The following is a 16,592-nucleotide window of genomic DNA, read 5'->3' as shown; positions in this document are numbered from 1 at the left end:
ATCTAACAACTCTATTTTTAATGATATATAATAAAAATATGTTCTGATTTGATTTTTAAAATTAATTTTAAATCTAAAACTATTATGTGATATTAATTATATGATTGCATTTATCAGGTTGATATGATATCTTTTGGTAGTTTCAGGAAACGCAATCAAGACTAAGATGATAAATACCGAAATATATGGCTTCATCATCATCAGTATGATGATTTCACATGCTAGTTTCAATGGGTCGTTTTGCTTTTTATTTTTATCATTATTAGAAGTTGTTATTCAAGGACCCATTTTGGCCGCACCAATCAAATCAGTTTGAGATTTATGAAATCTTGAAAAATAATTTGAGAAAATCGCAATGTCTCATTCATTATTATTTTTAAATGTATCTTAAATATTGCTATAAGATAACGTTTCTTGACGTTGAGGGTTTTATTATTTTAGAGAAACAATAACCACTATATAATACCTACCAAAGAATATTCAGTTAAGTTAGTTGATCGTTGGAGTCAAACTTAAATCGAACAACGTCGCTTGAAAATCTGGGGGATAAGTTATATAAACCAGCGGCTACCAGCCTACCAGCATTGCCTTGATCTCGTCCACCTGATTTTGTTTGTTAAATTTAACGCAACTAGATTGATTAAATATTAAGTAATCATATTAACCTATGTCCAAATTAATAGATCACCATTTTAAATCCCATGTTTGAATAACTCGTTGCGCAACCTACTTGTGCTTTTTTTTCTTCTTCAGAAAAACAGTTCAGAAATATATGCTTTTCAATTTATTAAATTCATATATGCGGGATGAAAATAAGTTCAATAAAAACCACATATAAAAATATAAATTCCTTCTTTTTGATGAAGACATTAATTCCTTCTTCCAACCAGAGATAAATTTATTTTAAATATATAGTCTTCTTCTGGTCATACACTTTTCCATGGTTACCATCCCAGAATCATCAACTTCGTTGGTTATCGAAATATGCAACAATGTGGCTCAATATATACATACAAGTCCATGTTTTCTCTCAAAATTGGAATCTGATTGATCTACAGATTTATGCTAAAACGTCATACTTTGTTATATACTTCTATTGATATACATTAGTACATATATACGTCGATCTTTGCTAAAAAAGAAAGTATACGTCGATCATGGCTAGTCGTGAAAAAGGTATACTTGCATTGCATGAAAATGATCCCACCAAATTGACAAGTCGATGTCAATATGACCGGAGAAAAAAATTAAAGGCGGACCAACTTATTCAGGACTACTAGTATAGGGAGCATAAATAGTTCTCTTTGACTTACCATCTTCAGTATAAATATATGTATTTTAGATGTATATATATGTACATGCATACGTATACACGATCAACTTAATGAGATAATACAATTTCTTCAAGCGATTCATGAGCATTACTTTTGATCCACACTTGTCTCTCTTCCTTTTTTCTTGTATGTTATTTTCCTTGCTTTCTAATTTTACGTTTACCATTTTTTATTTTATTTTATTAATATTTATATAACTCTGTTGACACTAGTTATGATAAGAAAATTTCGTGTTATGTCACAATATTCGTAGAAATGATATCTGATAGTTTTACCATCTGTATTTAGTAGTTGATTTACAAGTCATTAGTATTGGAAAAAGACAACAAACAATATTGAAGAAAGGGTACGTAGACTGCATATTAGTTCATGAGTTGATATCTAACTCCATTGAGCGGGATTCTGTTGTTATTACCATAACTACAAAAAAATAAAATAATAGTAATTCGATTTTTATAATTAAACCATTTATATATGGCATATGAGTTTGCTTTTTTTAATTGGCATATTTGGTCCCTAAATGATGGTCATAACAAGGGCGGTCCGGCGGTGACGGAAACGCGTAAAGGTTAATCATTTAATTAAACTTAATATCATTATTTTAATAATATATTATCGTTTTATTTCTTATCCCTACTAAAATTATTTAATATTCAAATCCTAGGAAACGAACAAATTAATCAGGGAACTTAGCTCAAATTCTATCATTTAATTTTGTGTGTATGTATAATTGAAACTTTCTGAATAAAACCAATACTAAGATTTATCGCCGTATGTGTGAATGCAATAATAAATAGAAGTTCAATAATGGATCAGTCTTATTTTCATATAGTACTAGGGCCGGCCCGCCCTACGGGCGGGATGATACTTTGAAAATTATGTAAATAATTAGAAGAAATATTCAATATAATTTTTATATTTTAAAATATACATATTAGTTAAATTCAGTATATGTTATTGTATTTGAAGACTAAATATATCTCATGCCGTATTGATAAGTACTTTTTTTTTTCATGGTGCCATCACATCATTTTTTAGTAATTTTCGGGAGCCGGATGAATCTAAAAGTATCGTGACGAAAGAGACGAACTTTTAATTATAGATTAAGTATATGTTTATTTGTAAAATTTATTATTAGGTCGGTTAATTATTGAGGTTAATTATTAGTTGTGTAAACCGTAAACAATAATATTAAAATATTGTAGCTTGACATGTTGGACATCTTAAATTTGATATAAACCAATCAAAGATGCATTGGTGGTGAAAGATATGATTGCATGGTACTTTGTTGAATTCTTTTTGCTTACAATATTGTTAATGAATACAACGCATAGTTCATCTTCTTTTTTAGGTGCGAGTGTCCTAATATATATATCTGAATCAATAATTACACAATATATCTGGATATTAGACGCACCTCATAAGTTGTTATATGATAAAAACTTTCATAACCACGGCATAAGTATCCAATTAAAAGTAAAATATAAGCTAAAATTAATAATATATATAAATTAATATTTTAAACCCAATAAAGCATTTGACTGAAATAAATAATATATAATGATCAAATCTTAGGGATTTTTATGTTTTTCGTACTTAGTATATATTATGTGTTGAACTTGAAAAAATGACTATAAATTAATAAGCTACTTAGTTGACAACTGCTCTGATAAGTATTCTTTATTTGCGATATAGTATAAATTGTAAGCTAGTTTTATATATTTTTCTGCGTGGCTCGTATCTATCTGTAAGTTACATTGTATTTTTATACATACAATTTATTAGTAATATTTGTGAAAATTACATTCGGTTAGGCCCATTTAACTATATGTACCATTCGATAAGTATTCTTATTTCTTTTATTCGGTTTGGTTTTTAGAACTACTAATTATTACGTTTCGCTCATGTAATGTGAAATACATTGATTCATAATGTTTAATATCTGTAGTAAGTGAATTATTAGCTATTGTAGCTGTTGTATTCATCCATTGTAATTTAGTTTTTGGGGTCGTTTTGTTTAAATATATAATGTAATTTTTTTTTATATATAATGTAATGTTTTATGTCCTGGTGGAATGAAGGCATCGCATCGTACTGTGAGAACCTATATAAATTATTTAATATTTCAGTTGGTTAATACATATTAATGGCTGCATGATAGTTCTCAAACTTAAGACAAAATAACAGATAGAAGTTTCAAGTGATGTATGCAAACCAGCGACAATATTCATGCAGAAAATGCAAAAAACTAAAAGGAAACTGAACGTAATAAGACGTGACTGAAAGGGAAAACGGAAAATAAATAAAAACGTAAAGCTTTGCTCTAGCCACGGTACACCAACTGCAAAAACTTCTCCATCTCCTTATAGTAAAAACATTTAGTGCATCTTTTCTGAAGTTCCTTGAGCTCGCATGCTCGTGGTGGCATGAGAAACATCATGCTCATGCCATTTGATTTCCTCTTAACGATCGGAACCTCACGCAACGACCGCTTCAGTTGCAGCCACAGCTTATCAACGGCGGCAGTGTTGTTTGTCCATTCGAAGATGTCTAAAATCTTCGTCCCTTCATCATGTCACATGCTAGTTAACATGTTTTCCATTGAGGGAGAGCTTGATCCAAAGAAAATTTAAAAGTATGCAATATTCAAACATATAATCATTATCGTAATAGAACTACTTTTAAAGCCAAATACATCTTCTCAGCAGGTAATTCACGTGTGGTGAAACCGAAATAAAGTAACTACAAACATATAATCCCACAACGTCACTAATGAAGAATATGAGACTCAAAGAATATAAACAGAAGCAAACATAAGACATAACCTCACAACCATTGTCCAAAGCAGTCCTACCACCTTAAGGGAAATGAGTTCCACCACCAAGGAATCTAAAAACGTCCATCTCATACTAAATCCATTTCTGAATAGCCTTCTACGGGGCATTAGCATAAGGCACATAATCTATACTCTTGGGCCAAGAGAGATGTGTAACATATGCTATAGGTGCTGGTATAAGGCAATGTAGTTTCTCACTCTCCCTAGGTTCCTGATTTTACCATCAGAAGAACTCGACTTCAACTGGTCTAAATAAACAAAAGAAACTCAGATCAGCTCAAGAGTACTCAGAACAGCAGATCAAGAGGACAAAGAGAGGGTGTTCATTTACGAAAGCATAACAACAACTGGAGATATGTGCTTTTTAGTGTGTTTCCTCCTACTGGAACCAGATGTTCGTCTGCATTGCTTCCCCCAGAAGTGGGCTGCTCAGCAGCGGCTGTTGCATCCCATACCCCAGGGTGGTTTGAGAGGATGTCATCACCTCCGATAATCTGGTCAATAGCTACTTTCTCACCATCTGAGCAGTTGCAGGCGTCACTGTCACTTGTTTCTTTGTCAAAGTAAGTATATATGTGCGTCAGAAATTGCATTTAGGAAAATCCAGCCTGCAAGTTGTAGGAGATCAATGAAAGGTGAAAATGACATTGCAAAAGTTGGCTGTGGAATTCAAATGAAGGAGGTTACCTCCCATGAACTTTTGGGGTTATTCCTGGTAGTGACATCAACTCAGGCTTCACATCCACGGCCAATAACTTCTGGTTAGGATGGTTGGCTTGAGCATAAAACAACACTCAGACAATTTGTTGTAGAACTGCAGTGAAGTGAAGTTACAGGTTAGAAGGAGTAGAAAAGATTAGCAAACACTAAGATGTAATGAAACATGAGAAGAATCAATCTCAAAATCATTACTGTAGATTTAAAAAAAAAACTCCAAATACCAAATTGCAAAGCTTCTCTAACTTAGATTCTTGTATCTTGTTTCTTCTTGTGGTTATAGTGAAGAAAGGAGGAAGTTCTGGGCACACTGAATCGATGGGATTAAACATGAACTCTTAACTCGGACTGTTTCAGATGGTGATAGAAAGCAGAAACGACATCGAGTCGCCGTCGAAAGATGTGGAGATACGGCATTTGTTTCTCTTCTGAAGCTGATTAGGGTTAGAGGCTTCTTCTGTTCGTTCAAACCGGCTACAAAACTAAGATCGACAGTCCAAAGGCCAGATACAGAACACCCAAAAAAAGCCCACTAATCTGAAGAATAAATGAAACGGCGCGTTTCCTGTGGGTTGACACGTGGCGGACGTACAGAAAGCGAATTTCCTATGTGGATGCTGATGTGGATGGCCTAGGAGAGATTCAAACTGTACTTTATATATAAAGATATATAAAGCTCTATATTGCAATATATTGAATATCAATTCTCATCAAATAATGATTGTTAGAGTCGTAATAAAACACAATAAAATAAATTGTCTCACATGTCTTAAATAAAATTTACTAAAAATGTGTTAAATGTCTGGGCGGTCAAAAGAGTGTCTAGTTTCTGATTCTTTTGTCACACTTTTTTATTTTTTGGGATAAAATGTCGTAAGATTGTTATCTATATATATCCCTCAACATACCCATTGATTCTTCAAACACATCTCACTCTTCACCAGCTTAAACCCTAAACCAAGATCTCTTTTTTTGTTCTCTCTCTCTCTTTCCTCTCATTCTCTCTTCGACCAAAATTTCTTGACATAAAATCAGAAAAATGAAACAGCTTTCAACAAAAGTGACAGGCAATGGTCATGGACAAGACTCATCCTACTTCTTGGGATGGGAAGAGTACGAGAAGAATCCTTACGATGAGATCAAGAACCCTAATGGGATGATCCAGATGGGTCTTGCCGAAAATCAGCTATGTTTCGATCTCATCGAGTCATGGTTAGCTAAGAACCCAGACGCAGCTAGTCTCAAGAGGAACGGTCAATCCATTTTCAGAGAGCTTGCTCTCTTTCAAGACTATCACGGCATGCCTGAATTCAAAAAAGTAAGCTTTATTTTGTTTTCTTTAAATTGGATAAGAGACATAAACCTAATAACTTGTATCGCAAGTAATGAAATTACTTTCTCAATTCTCATGAACGTATGTATTTTCTCTTTTTTTTTTATAGGCTATGGCTGAGTTCATGGAAGAGATAAGAGGAAACAGAGTCACATTTGATCCCAGAAAGATTGTTTTAGCCGCTGGTTCGACCTCAGCGAACGAGACACTCATGTTTTGTCTCGCTGAGCATGGCGATGCTTTCCTCTTGCCTACTCCTTACTATCCTGGGTAAGTTACAATTATAACCCTATCTCCACTTTACTTGGATTGCAAGTAAACTCATTAAAACTCTCTTGCTTACGCTTTGGCTTTTTAATGATTACAGATTTGATAGAGATCTTAAATGGAGAACTGGAGCTGAGATCGTGCCGATTCACTGCTCAAGCTCCAATGGCTTCCAAATCACGGAAGCAGCTCTTCAACAAGCTTACCAACAAGCCCACAAACTTGATCTCAAAGTCAAAGGAGTTCTTGTCACGAATCCATCAAACCCACTTGGCACTGCGTTGACCAGACGTGAACTTAACCTTCTCGTTGACTTCATCACTTCCAAGAACATTCATCTCATCAGCGACGAGATCTACTCAGGCACTATGTTCGGGTTTGAACAGTTCATAAGCGTGATGGATGTCTTGAAAGACAAGAAACTCGAAAACACCGAGGTTTCTAGAAGAGTCCACGTCGTTTACAGCCTTTCCAAAGATCTAGGGCTTCCTGGTTTCCGCGTGGGAGCGATCTACTCCAACGATGAAATGATCGTTTCCGCCGCGACAAAAATGTCGAGTTTCGGTCTTGTTTCTTCTCAGACTCAATACCTTCTCTCTGCATTGCTCTCAGACAAAAAGTTCACAAGCCAATACCTCGAGGAGAATCAGAAACGGCTCAAGTCCAGACAAAAGCGCCTAGTGTCTGGTCTTGAGTCCGCGGCGATTACTTGCTTGAGAAGCAACGCGGGTTTGTTCTGTTGGGTCGACATGAGACACCTCTTGGACACAAACACATTCGAAGCAGAGCTCGACCTCTGGAAAAAGATTGTCTACAACGTGAAACTAAACATCTCACCCGGTTCGTCGTGTCACTGCACCGAACCGGGTTGGTTTAGGGTTTGTTTCGCTAATATGAGCGAGGATACACTCGATTTGGCCTTGAAGAGGCTCAAAACATTCGTAGAGTCTACAGACTGTGGACGGATGATATCAAGAAGCAGCCATGAAAGGCTCAAGAGTTTGAGGAAGAAGACAGTCTCTAACTGGGTTTTCCGGGTTTCATGGTCCGACCGTGTGCCTGATGAGCGATGAAATTACTCATCTCCCTGAGTTTGAGACGACAACAAAGTCTTTCAAGGTTTTTTCTTCTTTATTTCCTTCATTTTTTTTATATTTTGGAGAAGTATTTTTCATTTTCCAAGATATATATAATATCATTATATATGTGTAATATTCATAAATGTTTGGGTATTTTATGCAATTTTTCGGGTGTAAAATTGTTACTGTAAGTGTCGTTATGTGTTAAAAAAATGCACTCAGTCCGAATGTGGATTTGCAGTGGCTATATATATATCCGGTTGTAATTTTAATTAAAAGTTTGCATGTATTGTGTAATTCACTCTTTTAATATATTAATATTCCAATAATATGTGTTTATGTAATTTGTATTGATTTCTGAACAGCTTGTGATACATTCTTTAATATAAATATGTTTTAATGCATAGTTGCATCATTCACTACCATATAATGAATGTTAAAGATGTTTGAAATCTTTGTTGTCTCTATTTTTCTAGAGAATATCGATTTTATAATAGTTAGTCCACTTATTTAGGGAGTATTATGAAGTTTTACTAAATTAATTGACAAAAAATTAAAACGATGTCCATTTACCATGAAAGAGAGTTTAATATACATTAATACAAATGTAGAATGTATTTATAAATTTTAAAACAACACTAAAAATCATAGGCTTCAGTATATAGAGCATTTACCGAAAATTCAATATTTTTGTAAGGGTTGTTAACACATAAATTTTGAGAAAATTCCAAAAATATGAAAATATTGTTTAAACGCATAGTTGCATCCTTCACTAACATATGATGAAGTTCAAAGAGGTTTGAAACTTTTGTTGTTTTCGTTTCTCTAGAAAATAATGATTTTATAGTTGTCGGTCCACCAATTTAGGGAGTATTATGAAATTTTACTAAATTAATTGACAAAAAATAAAAAGATGCCCATGTACCATGAAATATAGTTTAATATACATTAATAAAAATGTAGAATGTGTTTAGAAATTTTAAAATAACACTAAAGATCATAGGCTTCAATATATAGAGCATTTATCGAAAAATTCAATATTATCGTAGGGGTTAACACATAAATTTTGAAAAAAATTCAAAATTTGCAAATACTGTTTTAATGCGTAGTTGCATCCTTTACTAACATATGATGAAGTTCAAAGAGGTTTGGAACTTTTGTTGTCTCCGTTTCTCTAGAAAATAGAGATTTTATAGTAGTTAAACTACCAATTTAGAGAGTATTATGAAGTTTTACTAAATTAACTGATAAAAAATTAAAGCGATGCCCATGTACCATGAAAGAGAGTTTAATATACATTAATAAAATTTTAGAATGTGTTTAAAAATTTAAAACAACAATAAATATCATAGGCTTCAGTATATAGAGCATTTACCGAAAAATTCATTATTTTCGTAGGGGTTAGTTAACACCTAGATTTTGAGAAAAAATAAAAAAAATGAAAATACTGTTTTAATGCATAGTTGCATCATTCACTAACATATGATGAAGTTCAAAGAGGTTTGGAACTTTTATTGTCTCCGTTTCTCTAGAAAATAACAATTTTATAATGGTTAATCTACCAATTTAGAGAGTATTATGAAGTTTTATTAAATTAATTGACAAAAAAATTAAAATGATGCCTATGTACCACGAAAGAGAGTATAATATATAATAATAAAAATGTAGAATGTGTTTATAAATTCTAAATCAACACTGAAGATCATAGCCTTCAGTATATAGATCATTTACCGAAAATTCAATATTTTTGTAGGGGTTGTTAACACCTAGATTTTCAGAAAAATTCAAAAATATGAAAATACTGTTTTAACAATTAGTTGCATCATTCACTAACATATGATTAAGTTCAAAGAAGTTTGAAACTTTTGTTGTCTCCGAGTCTCTAGAAAATAGCGATTTTATAGTCGTTGGTCCACCAACTAGGGAGTATTATGAAGTTTTACTAAATTAATTGACAAAAAAATAAAACGATGCCCATGTACAATGAAATAGAGTTTAATATACATTAATACAAATGTATAATGTGTTTGAAATTTTAAAACAACACTACAGATCATAGGCTTGAGTATATAGAACATTTATAGAAAACTCAATATTTTCGTAGGTGTTGTTAACACATAAATTTTGAGAAAAATTCAAAAATTCAAAATACTGTTTTAATACATAGTTGCATCATTCACTAACATATGATGCAGGTTAAAGAGGTTTGAAACTTGTGTTGTCTTCGTTTCTTTAGAAAATAGTGATTTTATAGTGGTTAGTCCACCAATTTAGGGAGTGTTATGAAGTTTTACTAAATTAACTGACAAAAAATTAAAACAATATCCATGTACCATGAAAGAGAGTTTAATGTACATTAATACAGATGTTAAATGTGTTTATAAATTTTAAAACAATATATTAAAGATCATAGGCTTTAGTATATAGAACATTTACCGAAAAATTTAATATTTTCGTAGGGGTTATTAACACATAGATTTTGAGAAAAATTCAAAAATATGAAAATACTGTTTTAATGAATAGTTGCATCATTTACTAACATATGACGAAGGTCAAAGAGGTTTGGAACTTTTGTTGTTTACGTTTCTCCAGAAAATAGCGATTTTATAGTGGTTAGTCCACCAATTTAGAAGACTATAATGAAGTTTAACTAAAACTTAAAACGATGCCCATGCACCATGAAAGAGAGTTTAATATACATTAATACAAATTTATAATGTGTTTAGAAATTTTAAAAACACTAAATATCATAAACTTCAGTATATAGAACATTTACCGACAAACTAAATATTACCAAAAAACACATAGATTTTAAGAAAAATTCAAATATATGTAGATACTGTTTTAATGCATAGTTGCATCATTTACTAACATATGATGAATGTCAAAGAGGTTTGGAACCTTTGTTGTCTCTGTTTTTCTAGAGAATAACGATTTTTATAGTGGTTAGTCCACCAATTTAGGGAGTAATATGAAGTTATACTAAATTAATTGAAAAAATATTAAAACGATGCCCATGTACCATAGAAGAGAGTTTAATATACATTACTACAAATTTAAAATGTGTTTAGAAATTTTACAACAACATTAAAGATTTTAGGCTTCAGTATATAGAGCATTTAACTAAAAATTCAATATTTTCGTAGGGGGTTAACACATAGATTTTGATAAAAATTCAAAAATAGGAAAATACTGTTTTAATGCATATTTGTATCATTCACTAACATATGATGAAGTTCAAAGAGGTTTGGAACTTTTGTTGTCTTCATGTCTCTATAATATAGCGATTTTATAGTGGTTAATCCACCAATTTAGGTAGTATTATGAAGTTTTACTAAATTAACTGAAAAAAAATAAAAATGATGCCCATGTACCATGAAAGAGAGTTTAATATAAATTAATACAAATTTAGAATGTTTTTTAAATTTTTAAAGCAACACTAAATATCATAGGCTTCAATACATAGAACTTTTACCGAAACATTCAATATTTTCGTAGGGGGGTAACACATAGATTTTTAGAAAAATTCATAAATATTAAAATACTATTTTAATGCATAGTTACATCATGCACTAACATATGATGAGGGTCAAAGAGGTTTTGAACCTTTATTGTCTCCATTTTTCTAGAGAATAACGATTTTATAGTGGTTAGTCCATCAATTTAGGGAGTATTTTTAAGTTTTAATAAATAATTGACAAAAAAATTAAAACGATGCACATGGACCATAAAATACAGTTTTTTTTTTGATCAAAAAAGAGAGTTTAGTATACATTACTAAAAATATAGAATGTGTTTAGAAATTTTAAAACATCACTAAAGATCTTAGGTTTCAGTATATTGAGCATTTACCAAAAAAATTAATATTTTCGTTCGGGGTTAACACATAGATTTTAAGAAAAATTCAAAAATATGAAAAATTATGTTTTAATGCATAGTTGCATCATTCACTAACATATGATGAATGTCAAAGAGGTTTGGAACCTTTGTTGTCTTTGTTTTTCTAGAGAATAACGATTTTATAGTGGCTAGTCAACCAATTTAGGGAGTATTATTAAGTTTTACCAAATTAATTGACAAAATATTAAAATGATGCCCATGTATCATGAAAGAGAGTTTAATATAAATTAATACAAATTTAGAATGTGTTTAGAAATTTTTAAAAACACTAAATATCATAGGCTTCAGTATATAGAATTTACCGAAAAATTCAATATTTTCGTAGGGTTTAACACATAGATTTTGATAAAAATTAAAAAAGGTAAATACTGTTTTAATGCATATTTGTATCATTCACTAACATATGATAAAGTTCAAAGAGGTTTGGAACTTTCGTTGTCTTCGTGTCTCTATAATATAGAGATTTTATAGTGGTTAGTCCACCAATTTAGGTAGTATTATGAATTTTTACTAAATTAACTGAAAAAAATAAAAATGATGCCCATGTACCATGAAAGAGAGTTTAATATAAATTAATACAAATTTAGAATGTGTTTAAAATTTTTAAAAACAACACTAAATATCATAGGCTTCAGTATATAGAGCATTTACCGAAAAATTCAATATTGTCGTAGGGTTAACACATAAATTTTGAGAAAAATTCTTAAATATGAAAATACTGTTTTAATGCATAGTTACATCATGCACTTACATATGATGAAGGTCAAAGAGGTTTTGAACCTTTGTTGTCTCCTTTTTTTCTAGAGAATAGCGATTTTATAGTGGTTAATCCACCAATTTAGGGAGTATTATGAAGTTTTACTAAATAATTGATAAAAAATTAAAACGATGCACATGGACCATACAAGAGAGTTTAATATACATTACTACTAATCTAGAATGTGTTTAGAAATTTTAAGACAACACTAAAGATCTTAGGGTTCAGTATATAGAGCATTTACCGAAAAATTTAATATTTTCGTTGGGGTTAACACATAGATTTTTGAGAAAATTTTAAAAATATGAAAAATTGTGTGTTTAATGCATAATTTCATCATTCACTAACATATGATGAAGGTCAAAGAGGTTTGAAACCTTTGTTGTCTTTGTTTTTCTAGAGAATAATGATTTTATAGTGGTTAGTTCACCAATTTAGGGAGTATTATGAAGTTTTACCAAATTAATTGACAAAATATTAAAATGATGCCCATGTACCATGAAAGAGAGTTTAATATACATTAATACAAATTTAGAATGTTTTTAGAAATTTTTAAAAATACGAAATATCATAGGCTTTAGTATATAGAGCATTTACCGAAAAATTCAATATTTTCGTTGGGGTTAACACATAGATTTTTGAGAAAAATTCAAAAATATGAAAAATTGTGTTTTAATGCATATTTTCATCATTCACTAACATATGATGAAGGTCAAAGAGGTTTGGAACATTTGTTGTCTTTGTTTTTCTAGAGAATAATGATTTTATAGTGGTTAGTTCACCAATTTAGGGAGTATTATGAAGTTTTACCAAATTAATTGACAAAATATTAAAACGATGCCCATGTATGATGAAAGAGAATTTAATATACATTAATACAAATTTGGAATGTGTTTAGAAATTTTTAAAAATACTAAATATCATAGGCTTCAGTATATAGAGCATTTACCGAAAAATTCAATATTTTCATAAGTGTTAACACATATCTTTTGATAAAAAATCAAAAATAGAAAAATACTGTTTTCCTATTTTAAAGAAAAATGGAAAATAAAAAATAGGAGGTTTAAATAAAATAAGTTCCCTAGCTCCTTGTGGATTCGATCTCTAAGTACTACAATTGAACTTCTTATTTGAGAGAGTAATTCACTATTTAAGGTAATTTGAGTGGTATCACAATTATATCCTGATAAATTTCTTGGTAAATAATTTAGATGTTGAGTGAATAACTTGATTTATATATCACTCAAATAATAATGATATATAGTATTAGATTAAGAAGAAATATCAAATGGGTTATGTGCTATCTTATATGGTTAAACATCATTCGATCAACACATATAGAATAGTTAAACAAGTATGATCCAGTAAAACCGCTTTAAGCATGATCCACTATTTTCTTAATTATATATAATTTTTTGTTTTTTGTGTGGTGGTGGTTGTACTACTGAGAAACAAAAAACACAAACTTGTGCATTAGACTTATCTATCAAAAACCAAACCCACTCCTTCCTCAAAATGTGCATTGTTGTAAGTTGAACAGATTCTTGAGATTTGGTCCTTGGACTCATAGATTCACCATTTATATTCATACTTTTTCTTGGCCACAAATCTCTTTAGGAGCTTATCCAGTGGTGTTGAAATAAGTAAAAAGAGCCACGTGACTGAAGTTCAATCTTCAATCTCACCGTCCCCAAAGCCTGAAACCAAAACGTTCATTGTAGTTACGCCAGACAGCTCGAAACTCTTCAGTCTTCACGGAATGTGTTTAAGCGTGCCTTGAGATTCGGTATTCTCTCACGCTTGCATGAAAAATGATCACTGTCGAACGAAACAACAATCATCTCATGTGAAAAAAGAAATCTCTCCATCAACAATTAAACAAGTGGAATAACTTACGGGCGAGGGAAGTGAAAGGACCCACAATAAAACCGCAGGATGAAAACCATACACATTAGAAATCAAGACATGGATGTAACAAAGCACCTTGAAAACACTCAGATTTTCAAGGGATAGTGAGTACTCAGGAAACTAAACATGAAATGAACAACCAAACCGCCACATGGAAAATGTAACAAAGCCACTTGAAACAATCAGATTTTCAAGAACAAAGACCCAAAAAAAACAATCAAATCATATCCAAATCCAATTAAAGAGCGACCATGTATACAAAAGGAGGAGAGCTCTATGCCAACTTCACATGAAGTCTCAATCGAAGAGATTAAAAAAAATAGAAACCAAACGAAGTCACATTACCTGTCGTTAAGGAAAGCTACATGCTAACAAAGTCACATTACCAATAATAGCCAAATGGGTCTTGTAATAAGGAGCAAGAACACAAACAAATGTTAACAAACACTCTACAAGATCTTAATCAAAGAACATTGTGCAAGCTTCTTCACTTCTCAGCGTGGCCACCACTACGTGTAGTGGAGATGATGTGGTCGCACCATGTGCAAAAAGTTCAAAGAAGGTAAAAAAAAAAGTGTCCGAGCCGATTTTTCGAACCCGTGACTTAGTGTGCGAGACTAGTGCTTGACTTTTTTTTTCCTTTCATATTCCAAACAAATAAAAAGGAAAATAACATTTTAAAATAAAATATCTGGAATAAGTAAGAAAGAAGGAAATTGTTACCGTTTCCGACCGTTGACACTTTTTTGTATTTTGGTCTCACACTCTCTCACTTCTCACTTCACATTCTCTCACTCTCACTATCACTCCAATCTTCACTCTCTCAGTTTTATCTAATCGGAGAAGTTTATTTATGTCTCGGAAGCTTTCATCGCCTCTGGTCAAACGAAGACAATGCGTCGGTGATGCCGTGATGGAAGCTTTCATCGCCTCCTCCGATCACTCTTCTCTTTTTCCTCAACCACCTCTCCAGGAACGACTCCAAGGTTTAATCGAAGGAGCAATGAGAAAGCTCCATGACTTCGTTGGAGAGACGAAGAAAGCAGAGCCCAGTTAGTGCAGCGGCGGAGTAAGAGCATCGAAGGAGATCTGAACTCTACGATCTGATCTCCGGAGGAGGGACAGTCAACGGTGGCCGACCAAGCAGTAGATGAAGATTGTCACTGAAAACGGCGTCATTGAGCTTGGTTCGTTGATAAAGTCAACAGCTTTCTCAGTTTTAACAATTGTTAGGGAGGTGAATCGGGTTCTTGGATGTTTGGTTTCAGACAAGGAAAAAGAGATGCTTGGTTTCAGACAAGGAAGAAGAGATCCTGTCTTGGGTATGATGATCTCTTATCTTCTCTCTCTTCTAATATCATATTTTTTCAAAGTTTTTTAATTTTTCCTTTCTTATAGTTTTTTGATGAAAGTTATTTTATATTATCTTTATTTTTATTATTTTAATTTTTTTTTTTTTTTTTTTTTTTTTTCCCCCACTTTTGACTGTACCCAAAGAACAACAACGGTCATCATCATCAACCTGGGATGGCAATCTTCACCAAAACCGGCCTCTTGCTATGATCTCTTATCTCTCTCTATTAATATCATATTTTTCCATTTTTATTTTTTATTTTTCCAAAGTTTTTATTTTTTTCTTTCTTAAAAGGTTTTGATGAAAATTATTCATTTATTGTTTATTTTATGTTCTGGAAAATTATGTATTACATTGATTGATTATATTAAGCTTAAGTGTAATGGTATAATGTGTGAAAACTAATAAAACATGGTATCCTGTCAATATCTTATTGATCGTTTGAGATTAGCATGTTTGTTTTGATTTCACAATTATCTTCGCTTGGTTTTTCTAATTGAACTAACTAATATCTAATTTCTTATTTTCTTTTATTTTTTCTAATTTTTTTTTCATTTTTTAAAAAGTTTTTGATGAAAAGTATTTGAGATAAAATTTATTTGCACTCTTTTGGGAAAAAACTATTTATGATGATTGATATGTAACTGAAGTGTAATTATATAATGTGTGAATAACTAATCAACATGATAGCCCGTTAATATTTAAATTTTTATTGATAGTTAGAGATGAACATATTTGTTTTGATTTTTACATAGTTATTTTTCAAAAAAAAAAAATTTCATCAAATTTTTAGGAAAAATAATATCTCATGAATTCTTTTTCACCTATGTATAATGTATACATTAAAATTTTAAAATATTTTTTTAAAATACGTTAAAAATTTTAATTATTATAAGAAAAATTATGAATCAATAATATTAATAATAAAATTTTAAATCCGAAAAACTCAGCACTAAATGCATAATAAACAAAAAACAAACAACCCTACCCTATAATCCTAAGCATTATTCCTAAACCAAACCTTAAAACAAACCTAAAACTAAAACGCTAAACCTTTCTCCACTACCTAAACCTAAACCCCTACCTAACGCTAGACCTTAACCCTAT

At 31.3% G+C, this 16,592-nt stretch overlaps 1 protein-coding gene and 1 long non-coding RNA gene across 2 annotated transcripts; one reads left to right on the top strand and one right to left on the bottom strand.

The window, feature by feature from the left end:
- Positions 1 to 3,977: 3,977 nt before the first annotated feature.
- Positions 3,978 to 5,403, bottom strand: LOC125588942. Its single transcript, XR_007325131.1, has 3 exons — positions 5,112 to 5,403; positions 4,858 to 4,984; positions 3,978 to 4,778 (listed from the first exon to the last, which is right to left on the bottom strand). It is a non-coding gene; the product is annotated as an uncharacterized LOC125588942 (long non-coding RNA).
- Positions 5,404 to 5,571: 168 nt separating this feature from the next.
- Positions 5,572 to 8,075, top strand: LOC106426257 (1-aminocyclopropane-1-carboxylate synthase 5-like). Its single transcript, XM_013866973.3, has 3 exons — positions 5,572 to 6,205; positions 6,330 to 6,490; positions 6,588 to 8,075. The coding sequence occupies exons 1-3, from the start codon at positions 5,927 to 5,929 to the stop codon at positions 7,558 to 7,560; spliced, it is 1,413 nt and encodes a 470-aa protein (XP_013722427.2). The 5' UTR covers positions 5,572 to 5,926; the 3' UTR covers positions 7,561 to 8,075.
- The last annotated feature ends 8,517 nt before the right edge of the window (positions 8,076 to 16,592 follow it).

This window comes from Brassica napus, chromosome A2 (genome assembly GCF_020379485.1).
Source record: "Brassica napus cultivar Da-Ae chromosome A2, Da-Ae, whole genome shotgun sequence".
In the NCBI taxonomy this organism is placed as follows: domain Eukaryota; kingdom Viridiplantae; phylum Streptophyta; class Magnoliopsida; order Brassicales; family Brassicaceae; genus Brassica; species Brassica napus.
The sequence above is the reverse complement of the archived record's forward strand: the minus strand, read 5'-3'. Positions and strand labels throughout refer to the sequence as shown.